This window comes from Chanodichthys erythropterus, chromosome 14 (assembly GCF_024489055.1).
Source record: "Chanodichthys erythropterus isolate Z2021 chromosome 14, ASM2448905v1, whole genome shotgun sequence".
Lineage (NCBI taxonomy): Eukaryota > Metazoa > Chordata > Actinopteri > Cypriniformes > Xenocyprididae > Chanodichthys > Chanodichthys erythropterus.
In genome coordinates this window covers 30776437-30803107 of record NC_090234.1, presented here as the reverse complement: position 1 = coordinate 30803107, position 26671 = coordinate 30776437, and the positions used below count along the sequence as shown (strand labels likewise).

At 36.0% G+C, this 26671-nt stretch overlaps 3 protein-coding genes across 6 annotated transcripts in view; 2 read left to right on the top strand and 1 right to left on the bottom strand.

The window, feature by feature from the left end:
* The window catches only part of clybl (citrate lyase beta like), a 106454-nt gene extending 90799 nt beyond the window's left edge, over positions 1 to 15655 (bottom strand). The window contains exon 1 of the mRNA XM_067409507.1: positions 15460 to 15655. Within this exon, the coding sequence (XP_067265608.1) occupies positions 15460 to 15581 (122 nt within the window). The 5' untranslated portion in view covers positions 15582 to 15655. The remainder of the gene's footprint in view (positions 1 to 15459) is intronic.
* si:ch211-184m13.4 (uncharacterized protein LOC798560 homolog) lies at positions 2373 to 5448 on the top strand. Its single transcript, XM_067409511.1, has 2 exons — positions 2373 to 2448; positions 2712 to 5448. The coding sequence occupies exon 2, from the start codon at positions 2755 to 2757 to the stop codon at positions 3751 to 3753; it is 999 nt and encodes a 332-aa protein (XP_067265612.1). The 5' UTR covers positions 2373 to 2448; positions 2712 to 2754; the 3' UTR covers positions 3754 to 5448.
* A 1884-nt stretch (positions 15656 to 17539) lies between the features above and the next one.
* gpr183a (G protein-coupled receptor 183a) lies at positions 17540 to 24087 on the top strand. 4 transcript variants are annotated; one of them, XM_067410344.1, is made up of 3 exons: positions 17540 to 17919; positions 18621 to 18758; positions 19017 to 24087. In XM_067410344.1, exon 3 carries the CDS (start codon positions 19034 to 19036, stop codon positions 20132 to 20134), a length of 1101 nt encoding a protein of 366 aa, XP_067266445.1. In that variant the 5' UTR covers positions 17540 to 17919; positions 18621 to 18758; positions 19017 to 19033; the 3' UTR covers positions 20135 to 24087. The 4 variants fall into 4 exon arrangements, with proteins under 4 accessions (XP_067266445.1, XP_067266447.1, XP_067266443.1 ...); XM_067410346.1 differs by lacking the exon at positions 18621 to 18758 and having other exon boundaries at positions 17540 to 17909; XM_067410342.1 differs by having other exon boundaries at positions 17542 to 17919; positions 18621 to 24087.
* Positions 24088 to 26671: the final 2584 nt, after the last annotated feature.

The window sequence follows — 26671 nt, the reverse complement described above, 5'->3', positions numbered from 1 at the left end:
TTAGATTTCATTTATTCCAAGGATTGTTTCTAAAGTCATAATTTAGCAAAAGTAAAATTGAAAAAAGTGGAGAAAATGAATGGAAAGTTTTCTTAAGCCATATGTTTAGTAATTTTTCTTTAAATGATTGCAACCAATTAGAAAGGTTGAGAAAGTACCAAAAAACAGTCCAATAAGGTGTGGGAGGCACTATCAAGCACCATTTAAAGGTGGGTTGTCCTGTTCTGACACATGGTCACAGGAACACATGGCTTGAGAAGAAAAATCCTGAAAAAAATAAAAAAATATATAATTTTATCAATAAAATGTTCCCAAATTAACTAAATTGATGTATGATGTAGAATTTTTTTTTTTTCATGTGCAATCAACGTGTATGCAGTAGAAGGTTACATTTTTCATTTATTGCATTTGCATTGTATGGTCTGAAAACTGAATTATGTAGCGTTAAGCCACAGTGTTCACACTTTTAGGTAGAAATCCACCTACAAATGGCTTCAGTATGCAGAGAAATCTACCTACAAATGGCTTCAGTATGCAGAGACAGCTTGTCTCTATACTGAAGCCATTTGTAGGTTGGATTTCCTCCGAAAAGTGTGAACACTGTGGCTTAACAATTCACAATTCAGTTTTCAGTTTTGGGCTGTACAAGCTGTCTCTGCAAACTGAAGCCATTTGTAGGTGGATTTCCTCCGAAAAGTGTGAACACTGTGGCTTTGTGGCACATTGTTTGTGTCAGTGGCCTGACATGTCTTTTCGATTAACCAATTGTATGAATCTGGTTTAAGTCTACCTATTTATTTAAACAAGTATTTTGAGAAACATATTTAGAAACAATCATTATTTTTGCGATACCATTCGGTGCCTCTAAGGCCACAGAAATAACTTAACAGCTTTAATACCTGCTCTAACCTTTTTTTTTTTTTTTACCTGCTCTAACCTAAGGGTAGACAATGGGGGTTATGCGCAACAAAATTCCATATTCTGAAGTTTAACACCTAAAACAGCTGGCCTCGCTTCTAGTTTAGTTTAGTTTTTTGTATGCGCTTTGTTAAATATATAGAGCCATATTATTTAAGATAACTTTAAAGGAGCTAGTGAGCAAAGATGAGCATAACTGATGCTCATTGTATATGCAGATTTAGATCTAAAAGTTTTATTTTTCTTCTTCTCACTAACATTTAATTATTGAATAAAATGGCAACAATAAAAATGACTAGGTTAGTTGATTACCTCAAAAGTCCATAGATATCGTTGTCGGTTCGTACTGCCATTAACACTTTCTCGACCCATTTTCCTGTTTGTTCATGTGACGTTTGGTATAAAGCCTATTAATCTATGATTAACCAATATTATAAATTCTTTAATATAATTGGTCATTATTAGTTCATGATACCGAATGAATGATCTAATTTTAACAAACCTTATTGTAAATTATTACCGAAACTACAGTCTAATGAATTAATTATAATGATGAGGCAAATGTGTTTATAATTTGTAGTGTATTCCACAACAGTTGCTGTTCTGTTAAAAGATTATGCATGTATGCAGCCTCTATGCAAGATCAAGACCACAGGGATATCTTAATGCAAAATCTCTCGCAGTTTTTCACATTTGTATTCTGAAATGAATGCCATTTTTTGTTTTTTTTACTACTTTCATCAACAGAAACCCAAGTGATTGGGAAACTGCTGCCATATATCGAACATGAGGATGAGGTATGGTGCGGTCATAAACCACAGATGTAATCAGCAGCTTGACTTGCTCGCTGGGTACTGCAGACTACCTGTGTTTTCATACTAAATCAAAGTTGCACAACTATGCATAATGTTTCCATGACTAAAGTTACTTCTGTTGGTTCTTCTGAAGCAGTTGCCAGTGTGTGTGCTCCCTGTGCATGCAGTGTGTTACATTTATCATCCCATTTTTGAAAAGGGATGTTGTGAGACCCTGCAAAAGTACCTCAGCATTCTTGTTGGCATGTTAACTGGGTCAGTGCTGCAGAAACAGGAGTTTGTGGTCGTACCTGAACTGTGATAACTAGAAAAAGAGGTATTATTGCTGGTGCTATAGCATGTTTCTTTGACTGTTAATACTGAAAAATTAGTAAAGACATTGACATTTAAGACTTCAGCGAACATGACTAATTTAACATTTAGTACATTTTACTTGTAATTTCTCTGAGCATGTGATAATGGCAAACAATATTTAAATGATATCAATTTAATAAAAATATATAACTAAAAAAAAAAAAAAAAAAAAAAGAAAAACAAAAGAGACATTAAACAGATAAAAAAATTTTTTTTCATTACTATTAACTCCAAGAATCACACGTACTAATCCTAACTGAGCTTAACCAATCAGGTTAAAGGGGGCGGGTTTCTATTGAAGTAATTCAGCAAAAAACACATCACTATCCAATTCAAAGAGAGACAGACAATCAACCTTGCTGTGAGTATCAGACATTTAATGTGACTTTTTGATGTATTGTGTAATCTGTTGGATCACTATATATATATATATATATATATATATATATATATATATATATATATATATATAGCAATAATATGAATATTTAATTTTATTGAACATTTTTAAACATGAAACACATGCAAATGATATACTGTATATAAATATTTAATTTTATTGAACATTTTTAAACATGAAGCACATGCAAATGTTTTGATATTTATTTCTATTTCCCCAAACAGTCTCAGGAACGTGACAGATCGAACTGGGCTGGAAATTCAGACGATGCCAATGAATAACAGCAACACAAACCAGACTTGCGATGTTTTCATCTATAAGGAGTCTGCTAGGATCCTCTTCCCCATTTTCTACTGCCTGGTTTTTGTCATCAGCGTGGCAGGTAACAGCCTTGTCCTCTGGATCACCTGTCAGAAAAAGCAGAAGATGAACTCCACCACGATATATCTGATCAACCTGGCCATCTCCGACACCCTCTTCACCTTGGCTCTTCCAGGCAGGATCACCTACTACATCCGAGGCTTCGACTGGCCTTTTGGAGATTTGTTGTGCCGGCTGACTGCCATGATCTTCTACTGCAATACCTATGCTAGCATCGCCTTCATGACCTGCATCAGTGTGGATCGCTACTTGGCCATGCTGCACCGTCAGCGGTGTCAAAGACTGAGAAAAACCAAGGTCGTGCGAGGTATCTGTGCTCTGGTATGGGTGGTGGTTCTCCTTGAGACATCCCCACTGCTCTTCAAGAGCACTATGGAAACAAGATCCAGTCATAAAACATGCATGGAGTTCTCCAATTTTGATGGCCACAAGATGGCATACGGTCTTCTGCTTGCCTGCGTCATTGGGTTTTGCATGCCACTGGGACTCATCCTGTTCTGTTACAGCCGGGTCAGCTGCAAGCTCTACAAGACGGCCAAGGAAAACCCGGTGACCAACAAGTCTGGAAGCAACAGCAGGGCCAAAAATATGATTCTGCTCATTCTGCTGAGCTTTGTGTTGTGTTTCAGCCCTTACCATGTCAACATCATACAGTTTGCAGTGAGAAGGCTGTACCATGAGCCCTCTTGTGAGGAGTTCAAGACTTTAAAAATGTCCCTGCAGGTAACCGTTGCTATGATGAACTTTAACAGCTGCCTCGACCCTCTTATTTACTTTTTTGCCATCAAAACATACAAGCAGAGAGTGATGAGTCTTTTTAAGAGCTACATTTCCATTTCGGCATCTTCCAAGAGCATGCAGGAGAACAGCAGCAGTAACACGTAAGGACAAATATTATACAAAGTAAAATCAGATGGTGGAAACTGCAGAGGAAATGCCTGCACACGTGTGAAAATGTGGTTGTATTGATATGACGGCAGAGATATAATTACCTTTAAGTGTTAAGCAAATTTCTTACCATTTAATGGGCTTTGAATCCATGTTATTTGATTTGTTTTGGGATTTCTGACGACATTGTTGTGTGAATTTATTAAGATAACTGACATACTCTTGTCATTAAGTACATTTTTTGTGAGGTCAGTGTGAATTTGCATATTTTTTTTTGTGTGTGTAATATATATATTTTTTGAATGATTAATGTGCTGTTGGATTTTCTCTTTTTTTTACTTGGTCATGTAGGCCTGCCACTGACATCAAATAAAATTCAGAGACTAAGAATAATGGTTAACACTTTACAATAAGTCATTTCATTAGTTAACATTAATTGACTACTTTAGTTAACATGAACCAAGATACAGCATTTATTAATCTTAGTCAATGTTAATTTCAATGTTACATTATTAAAATCAAAAGTAATGCACTGTGAACTAACACAAACAATGAACAACTGTATTTTTATTAACTAACATTAACAAAGATTAATAAATACTATAAAAAAAAAATGCATTGCCCGTTGTTAGTTCATGTTAGTTAATGCATTAACTAATGTTAACAAATTAGACTTTACTGAAAATTGTTATCAGAATAATTAATTAAGTGGAAAAGTCCCACATAAATGTCAAAGATGCTTGAAAACCAATAGACAATTCTGAGTAAGATTGAGTGATGTAGGTGTATGTTAATAGCTATTGACATTTCTGTAAGCTGCTGTGTGAATACTGCATTTTCCTTTAAAAATGTGTAACATTTTGAGCAACCCCTATAACGGCATTTTCCATTTGGGAATTAAATGCTTATGTAGCTGCCAATTGCCCAAAACAACTTTCAACCTGTTTTTGAATACAAATAAAAAAAAAAGTTCATTATCAATTTGTTGCATTTTGAATCACTTATAATCTCTAACTGTCAATGGTACACTAAAAGAAATAAATGTTTTTTGATTATCTAATTTGCCCTTTAGTTATCAGCCCCAGGGAAAGCACAACAAGACTCTGAACACCACAACAAGAACATACTTATCTAAAGTCAGAATCACACCTCAACATTTCTTAGAACGTCCTGGCACATGATTCATTCTTTGTAGCTATGAAAGAAATCAACTGATACGGCTTTACTACGAAACAACGATGACTTCACCGTCACACTTTTCTGTGCGGGCAGTGGGGATGAAAAATGCACAGCAGCACGTGTTTGATGGGTGCACGTGGGTGTTAAACATACACATAGCAGCGATGTTCCTTTTCCTGCTTAATTTCACCTGAGCTTCAGAACAGGATATCAACATAACCACGAGCACATGAAGTTTCTTTTTTAGCTGCTACAGGTGGTCTGATAGACTTTGTTGTGTATTCCATGTAGCTACGTGTCTATAAAAAAATGCGGAGAATGTGGCAAGCATGCAGCAGCCTACAAAACACAAGGATGTAGGTGGCATGTAATGTGGGTGTTAAAATTGTCTTTGAAGTGAATATAGCCTATACTCAAAGAATATAATGTGAATTTAACAATGAACAAAATTAAGCACTAAAATAGGCTAAAACATGAAATGAGGCAATAACAATATTTTCTCAACCTCACCACACACCATAACTATCTATTTTCCCAAAATACACGGTACAAGCCACTCCTGGCAACAAACATTATAAGCCAAGGGAACCTTACTAAGTTAACCTGATCTCATGAATATTGATATATATATATATATATATATATATATATATATATATATATATATATATATATATATTTATTTATTTATTTATTTTTTAAGCTGCAGTTTGTAATTTTGCCTCTTTGTCGCCATCTCGGTTTGAAACCTGCAATTGCAGTTTGCGGAATTGTTATCTGTACATGGGTTGTGCATCTGCATGGTTCCTCAGCGTGGATGAATCTAATGTTTGCTGTCAATCACCACATCGGTGTGGATACTGTACTTCGGAATCACATATTGCAGATTTTTTTTGAGATGAGGAAAAAAAAAGATTGGTTTAGGGTAAGCTCCGGCTTCGTGTGGATGTAGCCTTAGAAGTATGACGAAAATAAGAATTTTCACCAGAGAATGTCATCTGAACAAGTAAATAATGTCTGCCACTTTTGTTCTGACTAACTGAGGGGGGGGAAAGCATTACAGTAAATCGCTCTGCCAATGGTGATTAAATCTAATGATCGCTTAGCTCATATCACGTCAAACCGTGCAAATTATTATTATTGTCATACTTTGTTCTCAAATCGTTAATGTTAACAACATCAGCATTGTGTGACTGTGTATAGCATGTATAGCGTTACCTGTAGATTTCAATTTTCAATTTCAACGTTAATTTGTCATACCATACAATTCGCCATCAAAAGGATGTTTAATTATTGCAGCTGCTGTGAAAAAGAGGCTATAAATGATCCGCCTCACATGCGATATAGTCTACTAGTTGGGACTCCTTCTTCAAGAATACAGACATGACACAATGACTCAAAGACAAATGCCGGCATGCTCGAACCCACCAGTACCACCCGAATTATAAATCATTACTACAAGCTTACTGTTGTGAATCGGGCTAAGGCAAGGAGATAGTTTTGAACACTGGCTGGTTATGTACTTGCTCAAAAATTGATTTTGGATCATTTTTAACCCCAAAAAAGTTACAGACAGCAGCTTTTTTTTAATCTTTTATCTTGTTGATTAAAATGTGTGAAGAACTAATCAAATGGGTTGTATCAATTACAATAATTTGCACATAAAAAAGTCACATAATTTAGTTTTGCAGTAATAATTTCGACCATTCTCTGACCCCTAATTCAAACGAAGTTTTTTTGCATCAGGTTTTATCTGTTGTTTGAGTAACAGTTCTTTTCTGTGCTCACACCTCCAACATAACACTTTAATCCTCAGTCTGAGCAAAGGAAAAATTGGTCTGATATATTTTTTTACATGCCAACCTATTATTGTGGTCTAACCTATTTAAGATAAACCCATCCATAATTAGTACATAAAAACAAAACACACTTTGGTTCACATGTCAGTCACTTACTGCCTAAGTGGCCTGTTTTTCACAGAATATGTTAATTTTGGATTTTCACAGATAAATTAGTATATTACATGCATGTATGCAAGAACTGATAGAAATGTATATACTTTGATACAATGAATAACAGCTTGAATAAAATGTCTGCAAAATGCATAATACCCCAGAATGCCTCAACCTCTTCTACTTAGAGAGGATTTTGGGAAGGTAAACCAAATTAGCCTTAAATATTGTCTTTCATAGTGAATTTTTAAAATTTGGATGGATTTATTACCTCAGTTAATACTCTTGTTCGATTTTCAATTGATACATTTGATTTTAATCAAATTAACTGAGTTTCCTAAAATGATGACAGACAGACTCAGTAACATTCTGCTACAGAATTTCCTCATTCAGACTGAAACTCAAAAGACCTTAGTAAGTATAGTGCCATTTTTAATGTTTGACAGGAATGAAAAGGAGGTTGTGAGTAGTGTTGGGGGTAAACATTACAAGTAACGTGAGTTACGTAATAAGATAATTTTTTTCAAGTAACTAAAGTAATGCATTACTTTTAAATTTTCAAAAAAAAATTTAAAAAAATCTGAGTTACTTTTTCAAATACACAAATGACTTTGTTTCCCAAATAAGTTCTATTTTTCGCAAATGTTAAGGCCCTTTCACACTAAAAGAGAAATAAATAAGCCTCAGGTGGAAGGAAATGCAAATTCACATCTGTACAGTAGAGGGCGCAGCTCAAACAAACCTTTCAGCTGCTGCTATTCTGGACTGCAGAAGAATACAGAAGGAAGTTCAACACTCTTATTTCTAAATCAAATCTAAAAATTTTGCTTATAGAGTACCTCAGAGATGATGTTTTTTTTGTGTGCAAGACCCGGAAGCGAGTTAGCAGTTTAGGACTTCCGGTTCCATTGCCCTAAAGTCTATGGGTTTTTTGAATGGGTTTTTGCTAAATCGCCTGAAATAAGGTCTGTGGATAACAAAGCTTCTAAATATTTTGACGTTTTGATCTATGACATAAAACACACCAGTTATAACCCACTTGCGATTTTTTAAAACTTTTATTGTGTCTTAAAAACGGCGTTTCCTAACAAATTGCTAAAAGGGACTAACTGTTACTTCCTTTGGCGGGGACTTTAGAGGTCATCATTAAAAACGGGACATTTGGACAGCATTTCTCATAAAAAAGTGGACAAGTATTCATACAGAGCACAGATCATAATCAGTGAGCATGTTTTTAAATAGAGTTGTTTTCTAAATAAAGTTTGAGGAAGCTTGGTGGTGTGACGTTGATCCGCGACCATGGTGTGCTGTAGTCCGTTTATACTGTTAGCTTATTTATATCTGACTACTTTATTTAGGCTTCAAAATGTATAAATGTTGTGTTAACTTGTAAAGATTATCTTGATAGACAAAACGTGTAAGTGTCATAACCCTTTGTTAAACACAGAGCTTATTTTCTGCAATTTTCCAAAAGTCTATGGGAAAAATGCATAGGACTTATGAATGAGGGAATCTGTGCGTAGTTAACTTCTGGGTTGGCCTACAAAAACATCTCTGAGGTACTCTATTAGTATGGTTTAGATGGATCATTGAAGGTCAGCAGCAAAGACATTGGTTAATAAATTGAGATTAAATACATAAAGTATATTTGTGTAATTTAATATAGTTTATTACAGGTTTGTGTAAAATTCTGTGATTACATTTTACTGCATTTTATTATTTTTATTCATTTTGAGGAATACTGAATGTTTTTGTGCAAGTGAGATGCTTGTTCAAATTTAGTCTAGAACTACAATAACCATTATGTTTACACAGCGCACACAACACCTCTGTACTTTATTTCTCTCAACACAGGGACATGAGAGCTGTCAGTCAATAAATGTGAAAAAGTAACTTGTGTTACTTATTTGAAAAAGTAACTTATTAAGTAATTTGTTAAGTAAGTAATTTTGTTGTAAACTGAAAAAGTAATGTGATACTTTATAAGTTACTTGAAACAGTAATCTGATTACATAACTTAAGTTGTAATGCGTTTCCCCCAACAGAAGAAAGAGTATTGAACTTTCCTGCCTCCTATTACTCAGCCATCCAGAATGGCAGCACAGCTGAAAGGTTTGTTTGAACTGCGCCCTCTACTGTACCGGTGTAAATTTGCATTTCCGTCGGCCTGAGGCTTATTCATTTCGCTTTTGGTGTGAAAGGGCCTTAAAATTGATCAAAAATAAAACTTTTGTTGTTGCTGTTGTTATTAAAAAACAAACAAGCAAGCCCAGATGAAAAAAAAGTAACACAAACATAATGTAACTTTACTTTCCCTGAAAAGTAAGTAATACACATTTAGGAAGCAATTGTAATGCATTACTTTTAAAAGTAATTTTCCCCAACACTGGCAGTGAGGATATAGGAGTACAGTGTGTTTGATGGATTGTACTATAGTTTAACAACATGACAACTGTTCAGCTGACAAAACAGCATTCATTTACAAATTTAGACGATTTAAACAATTTTAGGCGATTTTTTAAACAATATTCATAACTAGATTAGGAAGCAACCTAGCGAAGAGAAGAAATGCTACTTTACACAAAAAATTAAAACAGTCTTGAAAACTAAGTGACCTTAATACAGTACATACCACTGTAAAGACTGTATAGTCTATTTCTCATAGCCTCATTTTAATCTGCTTAAAATTTAATATGGCATCTGCCCTGACTAAGGTCCATGATACCTCAGTGATTGTCTATTCTCCACCTTTTTGTCCCCTTCTAATGATTTTTCAGTTTTAGAACAAAGTGTTTTGTATTTTTGTGTGTTCCATGTTCCATATTTTCACATCAATATTCATGAGATCAGGTTAACTTAGTAAGGTTCTTTTCACTTTTGTCTCACAACAAGATTATCTTTTTTTGTTGTTTTTGAGGAAGCTGTAGTGTCGGAACCTCTAATGAACACTATTGCACACCGTTAAACCATATATACAGTTTCTGCATCATGAGCTGTTATATTTCATATGAAATATTTATATACATATGCAAAGACATATACAAACATGCTTAATGCTTTAGCTGAGAAGTGTAAGCACTTCTGTTCATACTTTTATATTCTATTCTTGTTTGTGTTAAAGGGATTTGAGAAACTAAATATGAAAAGAAGCTATGTGGCAACAAAATAAGGTCACGTCATGAATGAAACGGTGTTATGTAAACTTTTGTATGAGCAGGTTTCTATAAGCGATTATTCAAACTTTAACTTGCACATGAAAGGAAGTATATAATTTATTATTCCATTTTCAAATTATAATGGCCATAAATTAGTAGCATGTTGTACTTTTACTATATATATATATATATATATATATATATATATATATATATATATATATATTGGAGCACCATTAAAACTGCTCATACTTGGAGTAAGAGATTTGAACAAACCCACAGCCTGAAGGAGGCACCGTGTCTATAGATCTACAGACCAGGATATCACATCAAAGGCAGCCTCCAACCTATTTTCACCTGCTATTAGTTCACTATGTCACACAATCAATGGTGAACTATAGTTTACTTTATATGCACATATGAAAAGCATAACAAATATTTTATAAATATATAAATACATTTTTTATTATTTAAGATATAAAATTATGAAATTATGTCAAGACTGTCATGCAATGAATTGATTTTCCACACAGAGCTGTGAAGGGGTAAATTATAGTGCACACTTCAAGAGAGAGATGATAAGTGTTTACACATGGCCCTCTACTGTATGTAGCTGTGTAAATGAATGTATACACTAAATATACAGTCAGGCTCATGCTGAGTCGTGCTGAGTACATCACTGCTTTCTGCAGAATCCTTACATTGCAACAATAGAGCGTTACTGCCATCTTGTGACTAAACAAAGTAACAGCAAACATTAATGTACAAATTACTGTGGCCAAAATCATATAAACTCCAAAGAATCGTCAATTTTTCAAGATAAAGATAATTTTGCAAAATCCAAATAAGCTTTACAGATCTTTGTTGGAAAGACACAGTTTACAGACGACAGACAATTAGGGTCACATTTTCAAAAACTAAGGACAATAAAAAGAAACTTTCTACTGACTGTCTAACAAATCCTTTTTAGCAGTCAATTTATTTCTAATATCTTAATATCTTCTTATTAAACTACATTAGGATTAGGCTACATCACTAGTTGCATCTCTGATTTCTCTTGAATGGCTCATCATGAAGACCAAAAAGTTACATATCACTTCTCAAAATACCACAGTCAACAGTTATTCATGATCAAGGCTGATTACTACTGCATCAAGTGTATGCTGTAGCTACGGCATAGGCTGTGTGTACCACGCGTAGCCTACGACGTAGCCTGACGTGCACCTCTTCAAAAATGTAACAACACGTCTATTCTACGCAAACCACAAGCACTGTGATTGGTCTGCTTGAACCCCTAACTCAGGTCAAAAAACTGGTGCGGAACACTCATAGGAACTCCATAGGAATGGAAGTTAAAAATGATGAGGTGACACATGCAGTCATACTGCAACAAAAGTCGTTCCGATTTGCCACTTTTTGTAAGCTTCTCTGACAACATACATGACAAGCTGCTTCTTCTTTGGATTTTGCCCTGATGACTGCATGCACGTCGATGCGGACAGCGACGCAGAAGTATAAATGAAAACAGAGACATATTCTACGGCGCAGAGGTTCCAGCGTAGCAAAGCAAAACAGTTTTCGGTTTATTTGTATATTAAAGCTGCAGTCTGTAAGTTTTGCCTCTTTGTCGCCATCTCTGTTTGAAACCTGCAATTGCAGTTATTTGATGAATTATCTTTACGTTGGTTGTGCATCGGCTCAGCTCCTCAGTGCAGATGAATCTAATGTTTGCTGCACATCAGTGTGGATGCTGTACTTCAGAATCACAGATTCTACATCTGGAATTATGACCAAAATAAGGATTTTCACTGGAAAATGTCATCTGAACAAGTAACATGTCTTTGTTCTGACCAACTGAAAAAAAAAAACATTTCAATAAATCGCTCTGCCAATGGTGATTAAATCTAACAATCACGTAGCTCAGATCACGTCAAACCATGCAAATGATTATTATTATTATAATTTATTCTCAAATTGTTAACGTTAACAACATCAGTATTGTGTGACTGACTGTCTGAAGTCTTTTGCTTTTGACTGAATCTACCAGCATCATCCTCACATGCCATATAGCCTACTAGCTGGGACTCCTTCTTTATGTAAACAGACATGATGTTATGCCGCAAAGACGAATGACTGCATGCTCAAATTCCCAGTGGAAACTCACCAGTACCGCTCTTATTAATAACTTAAAGGTGCTAAAAAGGATCTTTTCATCAACTGAGAAACCAAAGACTGTTAGTGCATGCGTAAGAACAACCCCCCTTCTTCACAGCTCATTTCGAGGGAACGCCTCCCAAAACCCATGCACGAGTATTGAAACACGAGTGTTTAACCCCGGCATTCTCTGTGTCGTGTTAGTGGATTCATTATGTCGGACTCACTGAAGGTAACTCATAATCTGCAGTTGTTACTCCTGTCTCCTGACAAAAACATTGCATGCGGCGCCTGTAGAGTGTAGAAAGTTACTGGAGAGCGCAGCCGCGCATGTCTCTCACAAGGAACGTCACGGCAGTGATTGACAAGCCAGAGGGCCAATCGTTTACGTGATGATCGCGTAAACGATTGGCTGATGTTTTTAAGGCCCTACCTCGTGCACAGATGATGTATATTAATATTATTACTTTCAGTGCACCTAATAAATAGTCTTTTATCAGTTAGTAAAGACAGTTTCAAGTAATACTGCAAAAATGTATAAAACAAAACATCCTCTTTAGCACATTTAACCACTCTTATTAATAACGTATTGCTCTTATTAAACATTATTACAAGCTTACTGTTGTGAATTGGGCTAAGGTATTTATTATTCAAATTATTCAAATGTATTTGTGAATTGCTTTTTACAATACATTTTGTTCCAAAGCACCTTCAAAACAAAACCCAAATAATAACTCAAGTTATTATCCTCCAAGAAGAAACCAAATGGAGGGACCAAGACAGAAATAACAAGAGCAGTCGTATGCTTTTCTGAATTCAGCTCAAGACTGAGCTGGGGATGCCCTCCTCCCTGGGCAGTGGGGATGGCACCTACTAGCCTTTTTGACAGGAAGCAACCAAAACAAAATAAAGTTATCAGAAACACTCATTTCCTGAACGTATATGCTAAAATGATGATGCAACTGTACCACTGTCATGACACCCACAACAACCCATAACAAACAATGTGTATCTTGGCCAATCTTTCATATAACTGTGTTTTCTAAATATGAAATGCAAAACTCAGTCAGGGAAGATCAGTAATATTTAGGTTTTTCATATATATATATATATATATATATATATATATATATATATATATATATATATATATATATGAGTTAGATTTCCAACAACACTGGCATAAACCAACAACTTATTTTGTAGGATATCCATGAATTATACTACAAATTCCTGTTCTGTTTCCACAAAATGGCAAAATGGCACTGGATATCGTGGTAAACATGTTTTTCATTCGCTAACTAACTCAACACCCAGTTGTGTGAACTCAGCAAGAACCTTCTTACCACAAACTCTAACTTCCTGCTGAGGTGGTGAAATCTTATCTTTGCCACTATTATGTACATGCATTGCATTTTGTACAACTTCCATTTTGTTAGACCATTTAGTATTCATAAGCAACACAATATTTCAGTTTTGGGGTGAAGGTAATGCTGACATGCTGTTGAACATGCTGTGTTTGATCACTTATGTGCAGGCTTAAGTAAGCAATTAGTGGGATGTTGTTTATTACAACTAATAGCAGCACTATAGTGCAGCACAACTTGGTGAATTACTTAAAGGGTTAGTTCACCCCCCAAAAAAGTTAAAATTCTGTCATTTACATTCTGTCATTTTGTCAAAACACTTGGACTATGTCAGAAATAGAACAGAAAATCTATTTACTGTCGGAAATTGGTTGTGTCGCATCACGCTGCATCCAGTCTAGACAATATCACTCATTATAATGGGTTCTATTGTCTTTTGATGTGTCTCATCATGCCGCTCGGGTCCGGGGTAGACATGGTGTTACACACAAACTGACCACTTTCAGATGACAATTTTTTTTTTTTAGCTCAGCTATCATGGAATGGAACACACAAGACAAAGCCACTAGATGATAAGCCTGCAACCATGAGTTTCATGTTTTAAAAGTCCTCAAGTCCTCTTGGGAAGTTTGTATTTATGAGAGGTAGTCATAACTGCTAATTCAAGTCACTTTGGTCGGAGCAAAATGTACCATTTCTACAAAAAATACAGCAAGATTTTTTTTTAACTCTACTTCTACAAAGTGATGAATAAAGAATATATTTTTATTTTGATTTATGAAGGTGCCATAAACTAAATCATAATTGTACAATTCTACTGTGTATTGTGCTTGCACCTTAGTTTTATTGTAAAATTAAACAACAATAATTTAATTAATTTCACCAAATGTATGAATCCATGTGTCCGCCATGTTTTTTCACTAACAAGCCCCCAACTCAGAAACTCTAGGTATTATCTTAGTGATAAATGAGTTTTCCTAACAAAGAACATGAAGTTAAATGAGTTCATGAACTCAAAAACATTGTGCCTTTTCACAGTTCAAAGAAAACTGACAAAAAAAGTAAGTAAACACAAGCTCAGTATTGCCCATTACGTCAGAGAAAGACATATCAGTCTAAAGCATCATCCACCTCACACTGTGCCTCTTGCTGCAAGGCTATGAATCAAGGATTTCAAACAAAAAAAAAATGCATGCAAATCATTTATTTCCTTAAGCTGGATTTCCTCTTTCTAACAATATTAAATTCACGAGTCCTTGGTATTTGCCTTGCCTCACGCTTTCACTGACAAGAAAAAAAGTCAGCCTCAACTGTCAATCAGTTAATCTTTATCTCAGATATCCTGAAAACAGACAATCTGCATAACATTTCAATATAACCTGCACTGCATTTCAAGAAAAGAATTGTCATCGTCTTTATTATCTTTTTGAAAGATCTCACTATGAGATGATTGTCTTTTAAAAATGAAACAGATTCTGAGACAAGATGTCTGGGCAAAACATTCAAGTGCATCGCTGACGCTCAAAACATGGAGCTCTCTTTTGCTATGAGTCAAAACTGAAACTTCTATTTAGTGTGCTTAAGATTCAGCTAGCATTTTGCCAGTATCTGTGGTGGTTGTGGCCCAAATGATATTGTCATGACAAAACTGCAGTGAGGAATTGATTAGAAAATATTTGTATTGGCATTTTGTTGATATATGACACTAATAGGAACAAATATCTGTCTGCGTGACTTTAAAAGCATCGGCTCTGAGTTAAATAGGCAAGCAGATACATTCTGTCTGGTTGCATTTGACTCATCAAGTCACACAGTTTTTGTTTTTCCATTCAGACACAGACTCATGAAACAGTAAGCGATGTATGCAAGTAGAGTGTTTTATCCAAAGTGACTTACTGTACAGCACACTTTTGACATTTCCAGTCTTCAAGTAGTAATGTAAAGTGAAGACTCATGCTCAAGTGGCTCATGGACAATCCCTCGATGGGTTCAAAACTATAACCTTCCCCACTAAACATAGCTAAAATAATAAAATATGTAAAAGAAACTACACAAATAAAAACAACATGTCACTGACATTCGGTAAGTTCAACAGTTGACAGTTCTAGAGTCCACAGTGGGTGTGAAAACCACCCTGAGATGTTTGAAAAACATCGTCGGGAAATAGTTAACAGCTATATTTGCAGTGCTCTTGACGTGAGATCTTATTGCTTACACATTTGAAAAATGTGTTTTTGAGTTGTCACCTCGAGTGTGCAGAAGCAGCAGGTGTGTATGCCACAGTGCTTCTCGAACAGGGGTCAATCTGTAGATAGCAAAAACTGAAGTCATTGCTTTATTTCGGGTTTCCTGTTTACTACACACTTTGTCACAGAAATCAGGGTTAATTGTGAATTGAACATCTCACCTTTAAGATGTGGAAGAGCTGAATTTGACTGATATAAAAAAAAAAAATTGATGCTTTGTAATTGGACATTAAATAAATCTTCAAATATGGAACCCAAACTTTAAAGCTAGAATGCGGTGATATTTGCAGGACAAATATATTTAAGAGACTTTCGTGCTCTTGTGCCCAAACACTACTACTGAGCATAATATAGTCACGCGCAAATATATAAAATAGGACTCCGCTCATTGTGGATCTCAGTTGTTTTGGAATAGTTCTGTAGCCTACAAAGTCTAACCAAATAAACAAAATAGACTAATAGTTCAGATTCAGATCATAGATAACCTCATGGGAATAAATTAGTCATTGCTTTTGCTGTAGCTATACAGTCTTCGGAGTAAAGGTTACAAATTTTAATTGCACACATTTAAAGAGTGTTTAGCAGAAGATGGAAAGATTTCTCAAAAGCCACATCCTCTCAAAAGTTAGGATGGTAGCTTTGGTGACAGCAGTAACCAGTAGCCGGAAATAACCTTTTAAATTTCTGTTTATTAAAAGTAGATAGGCTCTGAAAGTATTTTAAACACTTTTAATACTTTTTTTTTTTTTTTTTTTTTTTTTTTGGTGGACATCTTTGTCATCAATCTCATATGCATTACTGGAAATATACATCCTCAATACAAATAAATATAAAAATCAAAAAATCATGAATGCAACCTGTATTCTTAACCTTTCCCACAAATGTGACCCTGAACCACAAAACCATGAGTCCAAAAAAACAGCACAGGTATATGTGTAGCAATAGCCAACAATACATTGTATGAGTCAAAATTATCAGTTTTTCTTTTATGCCAAAGATCATTAGGATATTAAATAAAGATCATGTTCCATGAAGATATTTTGTAAATTTCCTACCATAAATCAAAAATGTATTTTTGTGAGTGGATATGCATTGCTAAGGATTTCATTTGGACAACTTTAAAGGCGATTTTCTCAATATTTAGATTATTTTGCACCCTCAGTTTCCAGATTTTCATCCTTACGAACCATACATCAGCTTTCAGATGATGTATAAATACAGAAATTGACCCTTTTTACTGGTTTTGTGGTCCATGGTCACAAATATGTTACAACTTACAGTATATCTAGCTACTGTAGTTAAGTACAACCACAAAGCAGGCCTTAATGTTCTTTGATTCATCAAAATCTTGTTTTAAGTGGCTGTAACATATGCCTACAGGTGCATATGGGATGTATCAAACTAAACAGGGAAGTCTTTCAAAAGCTTGCAGATGTAATTTTCAACTTCTAACAATAGAACGAAGAACTGCGCACTTTCACAACTGCTGTTACACCCAATAGTGCAAAACCGCACCATAAAGAATCAAAATAACACATTTTATTTAAACTGATGAAAGATGTATGAATATCCACTATGACCATTACCTTTGACCATTACAATTCACATATAAAGCAATATATTTAAGCAGGATTCTTCTTGTTAATACATGCACATAAATATGTTTTTTTTAAAATAACACTAAAATATATATAAATCATTTTCTCTTTTTTTCTTCTCTACTGATGTTCTTGCTAGTTGTGTCACAGTTTAGTAACCAAATGACATTATTAAAGTAACCCGTAATAAAGATTATTAAGTCCTGATGAGTTTCATCTTTCTGAAACCACAGATGAACACGTGTAGGTTGGCAATTAACATGTGACAGTGAGAGGTCCTCAAATGAGAACTACTGAGAAAAATGAAAAGAAAAAAAAAGGGCAGATCTCAATCAGCAGTACAGGAAATTATGTCAGTCGTCATGGTTACAAAAGCAGGCTGGAAACAGTATTTCATCAGTTGGGGTGTGTTAGAAAACGTGGCTAATGCCGGACCAGGAGGTGCCACTTTTGCCATGATCAGACTGCTTGACATAACAAAAACACAAAAACTGGGGCAAAAGTAAGTGTTGGTAAGTACATATGCTTTTATAATAATCTTTGTGAAGGACTCATTTAAACTTTTTATGGTTCACACAAATAGTACTTTAGGCAAAAATCATACATATTCTAGGAGACAGCTCACTAGAGAGTTCATACATTTCTATAAATATTTTGAAGCGGTTTTCATCTTTTTTTTTTTTTTTTTGCTTCAGACAGTGTGTGTATATATATATATATATATATATATATATATATATATATATATATATATATATATATATATATATATATATATATATATATATATATATATATAATTCAGCTTGCATAATTTAAGCAAAAACATAAATGTGAATACAAATGATCTGAAATATCCATACTTGTTTGCTGTGTTCCGTGTTGCTTCAGATCATGTGGGGATGTATAAATGGATGAAAAGATCCTATTTCTGACTCATACTGCAAATCGTGATTAAAACTGTGAATAGCAAGGTCACTACTATGGAGTGAAACAATTATGAATTATTGCAACATGCTAAAGCAGTATATTATTTTTTTTTAAAAAGCGAAACTTTGATTTGGGCTACTATTAAAATTTTGATTGAGTATTGTTCTTCGAACTCTCTTTGAAAAAGCAGTAATTGGCTTTGCAGAAGTATACTAGCCATTACACAATCACCGTTACCCCGTCACAGAGAATTGTTTTCTACCCAAACATGTTTTTCTTGCAGTCAAGGTCTTTGTGAGGCCAGTTGCAGGACTGACAGGAAACACCTTTTGCTGCTCCAATGGAGCACAGTTCTCGTCTGGTCTCTATTCTTCGCATTTGCGCTGATGACTGACATAAAACTTCCATGCCATTCACAGCGGTATCCCAAACTTCCGTACATACACGTAAAAATAAATTGACACATAAAAAAGATTGTTGTAATGAGTTTGGGGGTGAGTGATTGCTTTGAAACCACGAGTGGCTTGTGGCATTTCCTTTGTACTATCAAGTATGCCCGTTGCAGAAAAGGACGCAAATGTGTTGCACTTCCTTAGTGAAACAACACCATGCAACCTGATACAAACATTGATTGTGTTCTCTCAGTTCTGTAGTAATCTGTGTGTTTTCCCTTTTTCAGATTTTATAACTGACCCTATGAAGATGGTAGCAGCTACAAACTCAACTCACAATGACTCTGACATTTGTACCAATCTGTACGACCATCGTAGTTGGGCACAGTATTTCCTGCCGGCACTATATTCTTTGATTTGCATTGTGGGACTGCTGGGCAATTTGTTGGCTTTGCATGTCATTTGGCCTAATTTAAAAAAAATCAACTCCACAACACTGTACTCAGCCAACCTGGTGATGTCAGACATCTTGTTTTCGTTCGCTCTGCCCTTGCGTGTGGCTTACTATGCTATGGGATTTCACTGGCCAATGGGGGAGGGTTTATGCAAGGCTGTGGCACTGCTGTTCTACATCAACATGTACGCCGGCGTCAACTTCATGACTTGTTTGAGCGTGGACCGTTTCATTGCAGTGGTGCTGCCGCTGCGCTTCTCCCGCTTCCGGAAGGTTCAGAAGGTGAAGTACATCTGTGTGGCCGTATGGGTCGTGGTGTTGATGCAGACGCTGCCTTTGCTGTCAATGCCCATGACGAACAACGAGCAAAGTGGTTTCATAACATGTATGGAGTATCCCAACTTCGAGAAAATCGACAACCTGCCCGTCATGCTCATCGGTGCCGTGTTGCTCGGCTTCGGCCTCCCTGTGATCACCATCCTGGTGTGTTATTCGGCACTGTGCTCCAAGCTTCGCCTCCTGGCCAGGTCCAATAAACTGACAGAGAAGTCGGGTCGCAGTCGCAAGGCCATCGGCGTGATTTGCACAGTCATTCTCGTGTTCGTGGTGTGCTACAGTCCATATCACATCGACCTCCTGCAGTACATGATCAGAAAGCTGCGGTACAAGCCAGACTGCTCAGAACTGCACGACTTTCAGATCTCCCTTCACATCACCGTCTGCATGATGAATCTCAATTCATGCCTCGACCCTTTCATCTACTTCTTCGCCTGCAAAGGATACAAGAAGAAGGTACTCAGACTGCTCAAACAGCAAGTCAGCATGTCCTTCTCAAGCGTGGTCAGGACCTCTCCTGAAGGCTCCTCCAAAGACGTGTTTGGCAACGACAAAATCCAAATGAGCTCCAGAGGCACTCAGAGAGAGAGGAGCAGTGTGCTATTGAGCGACTAATGGCAACAATGTTTTTGAACTATAAACAAGAACAAGAAATGCAGTGACTGTATGAGACTCACAACAAAAACAGCAACAACAAATTTCTTACCTCTGGATTATTTTACGTTTCAAGCTATTGGTTCTCAGTTAGTAGTTCATATTTTCTGATGCTGTTCAAAGATTATTGCACATTTGTCTTAGTTCATTAAACGATAGAATTTATTCTGGAGTTTTTTAATTGAGCTTTTGAATAATAAAGAGCTGAAATGACAAAAAAACATTAAAGCACTCGTAAAGTACCAAGAAAGAGTAAACCCAGTGACTCAAATATGTGATTCCACAGAATGAGATTCCAGTCACAAACAGATTCAGATTTTATCAGTGATTTATTCAGTGATATTTCATCTTTACTATCAGTCACTGAGTCATTTACTTTTTTTTCTCAATTATGTCTTTAGAGGTATGTGATGGTTTTGTGATTTTACCAGAGTTTAAAGAGAAGAGCACAAGCAAGTAGTATTATAGTGTGGGCTGAGACAGAACATAGAAGAGGACAATCATAACATAACCCTCTAAAAAGCTGAAGTGAACTAGCTTATTAGAAAGTGTCACATGTGTGCTTCAATGGTTCCTCATTCTTGCCTCAGAATGATAAACTTGATAATCACACTGAAAAACAACTGTCATCATCCATTTAAATACACTCTAAAAAATGCTTGTTTGAAAAAAACCCAAATTAAGTTGAAAATGGAAAAACCTAGCAATTGGGTTGTTTTAGCCCAGCAAATTGGTTAAATGTTTGCCAAACCTGCTGGGTAGTTTTATTTCACTCAACTATTGTTTAAAACTTATTGCTTGCTTTGCTTAAAATGAACCCAAAGTATGTTGTAAATTAACATTTATTAATATGTTTAATAAATGAACATGTATTAATAAGTTTAATTAATAATAATTAAACAATAAACATTCACTAAATTGCTTATTAATAAATGTTGACCTTCTGATTATTATTGTTGCCTCTAGTAATTATGTCTTTTTATTTTAATTTCCAACCTATTTTGGGTTCATTTTATGCCAGCCATATAGTAATTTCTAAACAATAGTTGGGTTAAATAAAACTGCCCAGCATGTTCGTCAAACATTTAACTCAAATGCTGTGTTTGTCCATTTTCAACCTAACCTGGGTTGTTTTTAACTCAGCATTTTTTTGTGTGACACATACATCCCCAACCTCTACCAACTAACCAAATGAGCTTGACTATACTGACTGTTTCAAAATTCAATATGGATAGATTATTAATTAATTGTTATTTAATTTTGACCAAAACTGTAATAATTATTTGAAGACATATGTACCTACTAAAGAACCATGCAGTATATCTGTGGTCCACAAGGGGGTGCACATGGTATAAACCACTGTCCTAGTTCTGGTAACAAGTATTAAAAAAAAAAATAAATAAATAAAATAAACAAATAAATCAGAAAAACATGTTTCATTTCAAGCATTTTGTTTCAGTGGCTATTAGCAAAGCAGTAATCTTTCTGCAACAATCAAATTGAAAATATCTACTGGTTAATGGATAAGTTATGAAATATACCCTGGTGAAATAAAAGATCTTACACTAGCCTAGTTTATTAGTAGTAATATTTTAGGAATGCCCTCTTTATAAGCCTCTTTGTAATGGAAAAACATTCTACCCTTCTGCTGGATCTAGCTGGCCAGCCCTTTTGGCTTGTTTCAGTTTGGTTTTAGGCACTAGACAGTTCCCATTTCTTTAACCACATAGGACCAGCAAAGAGCAAACCACATTTAGCAGGGTAGAATGTTTTTTACTCACATAGCCAACAGCTCAAATAATAATAATAATAATAATAATAATAATAAAGCACAAACATCTACCCATCTTATGCAATGGATGTAACAAATAATAATCCTGGAGACAAAGTGTACATAAAATTGACACAGAGAGACTAGTTCGATGTTTTCTTTTTTCTTCTTGACCAAGATCTTACAGCCATGTAAAGATTGAATTCAGTGCAATTACAACAAAGAGCCATAAGAGGGAGATATAACAAAGCAAAAAGTGAAGTTCATGACTAGTACAACAGATGTCACTTCTTCCTCTTCACACAGGGAACTTTATTGACATTTTAGTGTTCATGTAGTTCATGGTGAAAAACAAGTGCTAGAGACAACGAGAGATTAATTTGCTTGTTATCCTCAATCAAATTAAAAATTCTTACATTTCTGCCCCCACTAGAATGTACAATTGTAGTAAATGTTTACTTCAGACTTATTGTGATTGGTTAGCTGACTGAAAGTTGTTAGCATTTCATCAAAATAATTTGTCTGAAAACTGGCCAAATAATTTATTTTCAGAAGTGATGTGAAAGACTGAATCAATGACACCACAGACAAAAACAGGAAGAAGTTTGAAGACCAATATGTGGTTTCTTGACAAAGACCCTAGAGAAGCAGAAGAGCAGATGCAGAAGGAATTGTGGTTAGCTAAGCTTTGCTAAAGTTGCTGTGTTGCATCAAACCTCCTTGGAACTGATCCTTTTTACAGGAAAAGGGACACAGTTTGTAAACTTGATAGAAAAACTTTTTACACTGTTTCTGTATTTGTTAATCTTTGTTAATGTTAGTTAAAGGTGCAATGTGTAAATTTTAGGAGGATCTATGTAATGAAATGCAATGTAATATACTATGTTTTCAGTGGTGTAAAAATATCTTACATAATGAATCGTTATGCTTTTATTACCTTAGAATGAGCCATCTCTACCTACATACACCGTGGGTCCCATTACATGTTAAGGCCTGTTCACACCGGGACGAATATCGTGCGCGATTTTCGCCAACGTTTAACGCCTCGTGACTAAACAACGGGCACCAATGTGAGTGTGCACACTGACGCGAAAAACGCGAGGCGTTAAAGCGTCATTTTTTAAAAATGCCTCGGGTTCGTTTTTTTGGTTTGACACGCCGTGTTAAAAACTGGCCGACCAATGAGAGTGGTGCTTTTGTTCACGTGCCTGGAGCTGCTGAAGTTACAGTAAAACACGACTTGGTGGCGCTCAAGCAAAAAAACAGTCTTGCTGAGCACACAAGACGACGAAGAGAAAATAAGTAGACGAGGAAGACCCCTACAAACTATCCCTGCGTCTCAAACAGCTCCCTAGCTTCCTAGGTCGTGTATCAGTATACCATTTATCCCTTAAATGCATGACTGTTTCGCCAATCATTCTTACATATTTGGGTCTTTATCGACCCGGATCTATATCTAACACGGAAGGATCTCTACCTGTCGTGATAATATAAAACTCCTCTAATATTAGAGTAACAATTACAGAAGAATAAAATAAAGCATATTTTGTTACCTTTTGGAGCTTGAAAGGGCTCCGTTTGAGCAGATGTTTTATGCCATCATCACTGTCCTCGTCAGAGCTCATTTCCCAGTAAATTCAGCAAATAATGGGCTAGTTTTATGTTTGAGGTCACGAATATGAGCCCATTCGCGATCTCAAACATATTCTCAAAACTATATAATTTTCAAAATCTTCAAAATCAATATTTCGATCGCTAACAGCTTCACCAGATTCATCCAGTAACAGTCATATTTGATTGCGTTCAGTACTTGCTCTGCAGTAAATCGCTGAGCCATTTCATGTTGTTATTATATTATTTATTTTGTCTGAATGAATCTCACTTCAGCATTGTGTATCAGACATTGCCACCTTGTGGAATAAAGGTGAATTGCACTTATTCCGTCATCTAAGATTCAATTATTGTTGTGCAGAAAAAATATATGTACACTCATACACACCTCGGGTCATTTGTGACCCTATACAATTTTTACAAAAAATGAATGCAAAAATAAGCATTCTTTTATAATTTTATGATTTTTTTCTTGTTATATTCTTTAGAATGAATTGATTGAGGAAAACCAAGAAGGTTGATGTCTAACTTTAAAAAATGAACGAAGAGGAGGGTAGTAAATGAAGTCCTGGGTCACTAAAGACCCGAGGTATGCATTTAAGGGTTAAATGAATGTGGCCGACTCCCTGATCAGTGCCCTGACTAGTGAACTAGGGAACTGATTGAGACGCATGCTATGGGTGCTCTGCCAGTTCTTGGCCACACCAATAGATGTGTATTATTTCTGTATTTTTGCTGTTTTTTTTTTCTTTTACATTCAAGAAATATAGTTGAGAATGTCTATTTCACTACTGTTTCTGACTACCATCTCTCATATATACCATTTAATATCTGCATTTTTTTATCTTCTTTAACTTTATTAATATCATAAATATGTTTATTTGCACTACTGTTAAGCACAAGCGCCACATACTGTCCGGGAGTGAATTTGCACGTTCACTCTGCGCATCGCCAGTGAAAATCGCTTGGGTGTGAACACAAAAACGCTGGCGATAAACGTGTGCAATATTCGTCCCGGTGTGTACAGGCCTTTAAGCTGCCATTTTGCGCTGGCATGTTTCTACAGTAGCCCTAAATGGGTACTGGAGTGGGTACTCTCTGCTGTCGGTCATCCTTGTCCTGTGTTAGCCACCGTAGCTTCTCTATATTGCAATTCGCAACCTCACAGCTAGATGCCGCTAAAATCGACAGACTGCAACTTTAATAAAAAATGCAGCAGTTCATTGTTTGTTCATGTTAGTTCACAGTGCATTAAAGGTGATAGAGAGGATTTTTTTGTCGACTGAGAATCCAAAGACTGTTACTGAGTTTTTGAAATGAGCGCGTAAGAACAACCCCCCTCCTTCACAGCTCATTTCAAAGGAACGCCTCCCAAAACTCGTGCACGAGTATTGGAACACGAGTGTTTACCACCGACATTCGCTGTGTCGTGTAAGTGGATTCATTATGTCGGACTCACCGCAGGTAACTCATAATCTGCAGTTATTATTCCTGTCTCCTGCACAGCACAGCAGCGCCCCCTGTGGACCAGCTACCGCAGATGATTACTCGATTAAAGGGTTAGTTCACCCAAAAATGAAAATTCTGTCATTTCTTTCTCACCCTCATGTCGTTCCACACCCGTAAGACCTTCATTCATCTTCGGTACACAAATTAAGATATTTTTGATGAAATCCGAGGTATCTGATCCACACATAGGCAGCAACGTCATTGCAACTTTTGATGTCTGGAAAGGTAGTTAAAAACATGGTTAAAATAGTCCACGTGACTACAGTGGTTCAACCTTATGTCATGAAGCAACAAGAATAGTTTTTGTGTGCAAAAACAAAACAAAAATAATGACTTTATTCAACAATTTGAACCGCCGTCATACATAGTGAACATAGTGCAGGCTCTCTTGTTCATGTCCAAATGCCAGCTCATTATTGGCTGGATCCTGGGTCAGCATCACATGCAGCTTCGGCCAATACCGAGTTGGCATTCGGACTTAAACAAGGAAGCCTGCACTGAGTTCACTAAGTATGACAGCGGTTCAAATTGTAGAATAAAGACGTTATTTTTGTTTTGTTTTTGAGCACAAAAAGTATTCTCTTCACTTCATAATATTAAAGGTACAATATGTAAAATTTTTGCAGTAAAATATCCAAAAACCACTAGGCTAGTGTTACATATTTTGTCCAGCTGATTACTAACAATATCTCTAATGTTTTCAACTACTTGTTAATCATGAGAAAATTCCCATTCTAAACAGTGACACGGGGCAGTGCAATCGCCTGTCAATGACGTCAGTTACCTTTGTTACCCCCTTTACTGACGTAGAAACCACATGACAACAGTGCCGTGGACAAATGCGGAAGTAGTGTCTAGCGTCCAGCAAACCACTAGCTTGCTTCAAGCAGTTCCTAATTTACTTCTTGCACATTTTATGGTGGATTGTGTTACTTATTTATGGAACATAATTACTGTTTACCATCTGCCGCTGGTTCTGTCGACAAGGACAGCTCCCGTAAACTCATAACCGGAAAAGTGGAAGCGGCGCCAGCGGCTGTGTCATAATAAAAGTCCCGCTGCCCGTGAGGCGTGTGTTGATCAATCGCTCCAGCTCCTCGTTCAGCACCCGCAACACTCGCTCCTGCTCAGCTTCTTACTACAGTAACGTTAATAATCGCATCCACAAACATGAGTTCTTCCAGACTCCAATCCCTATTCTTTTGCACCATCCGTTGAGATGGAGACCACATGTACCAAGTTTCCGCTCTAAAACTTGGCGTCATCAAACTACGCCTTTGTTTTGAATAGGCTTCTAGCGACCTCTAGCGGAAAAAAATATCACAAATTGTACCTTTAAGGTTGAACCACTGTAGTCACGTTGACTATTTTATTTTATCTTTCCGGACATCAAAATGTGCAATGACATTGCTGCCTATGTGTGGATCAGATATCCTCGGATTTCGTCAAAAACATCTTAATTTTTTGTTCTGAAAATAAACGAACGGGTGTGGAATGACATGAGGGTGAGTACTTAATGACAGAAATTTCATTTTTGGGTGAATTAACCCTTTAATTGTGAAAATAATCAACTGATTACTCAATTACCAAAATAATTGTCAATGGCA

What these genes read in the sequence shown, in the direction of transcription:
- si:ch211-184m13.4 (XM_067409511.1), top strand. Translation starts at nt 2,755, where the DNA reads ATGCCAATGAATAACAGCAACACAAACCAGACTTGCGATGTTTTCATC.
- gpr183a (XM_067410342.1), top strand. Translation starts at nt 18,890, where the DNA reads ATGCCCGTTGCAGAAAAGGACGCAAATGTGTTGCACTTCCTTAGTGAA.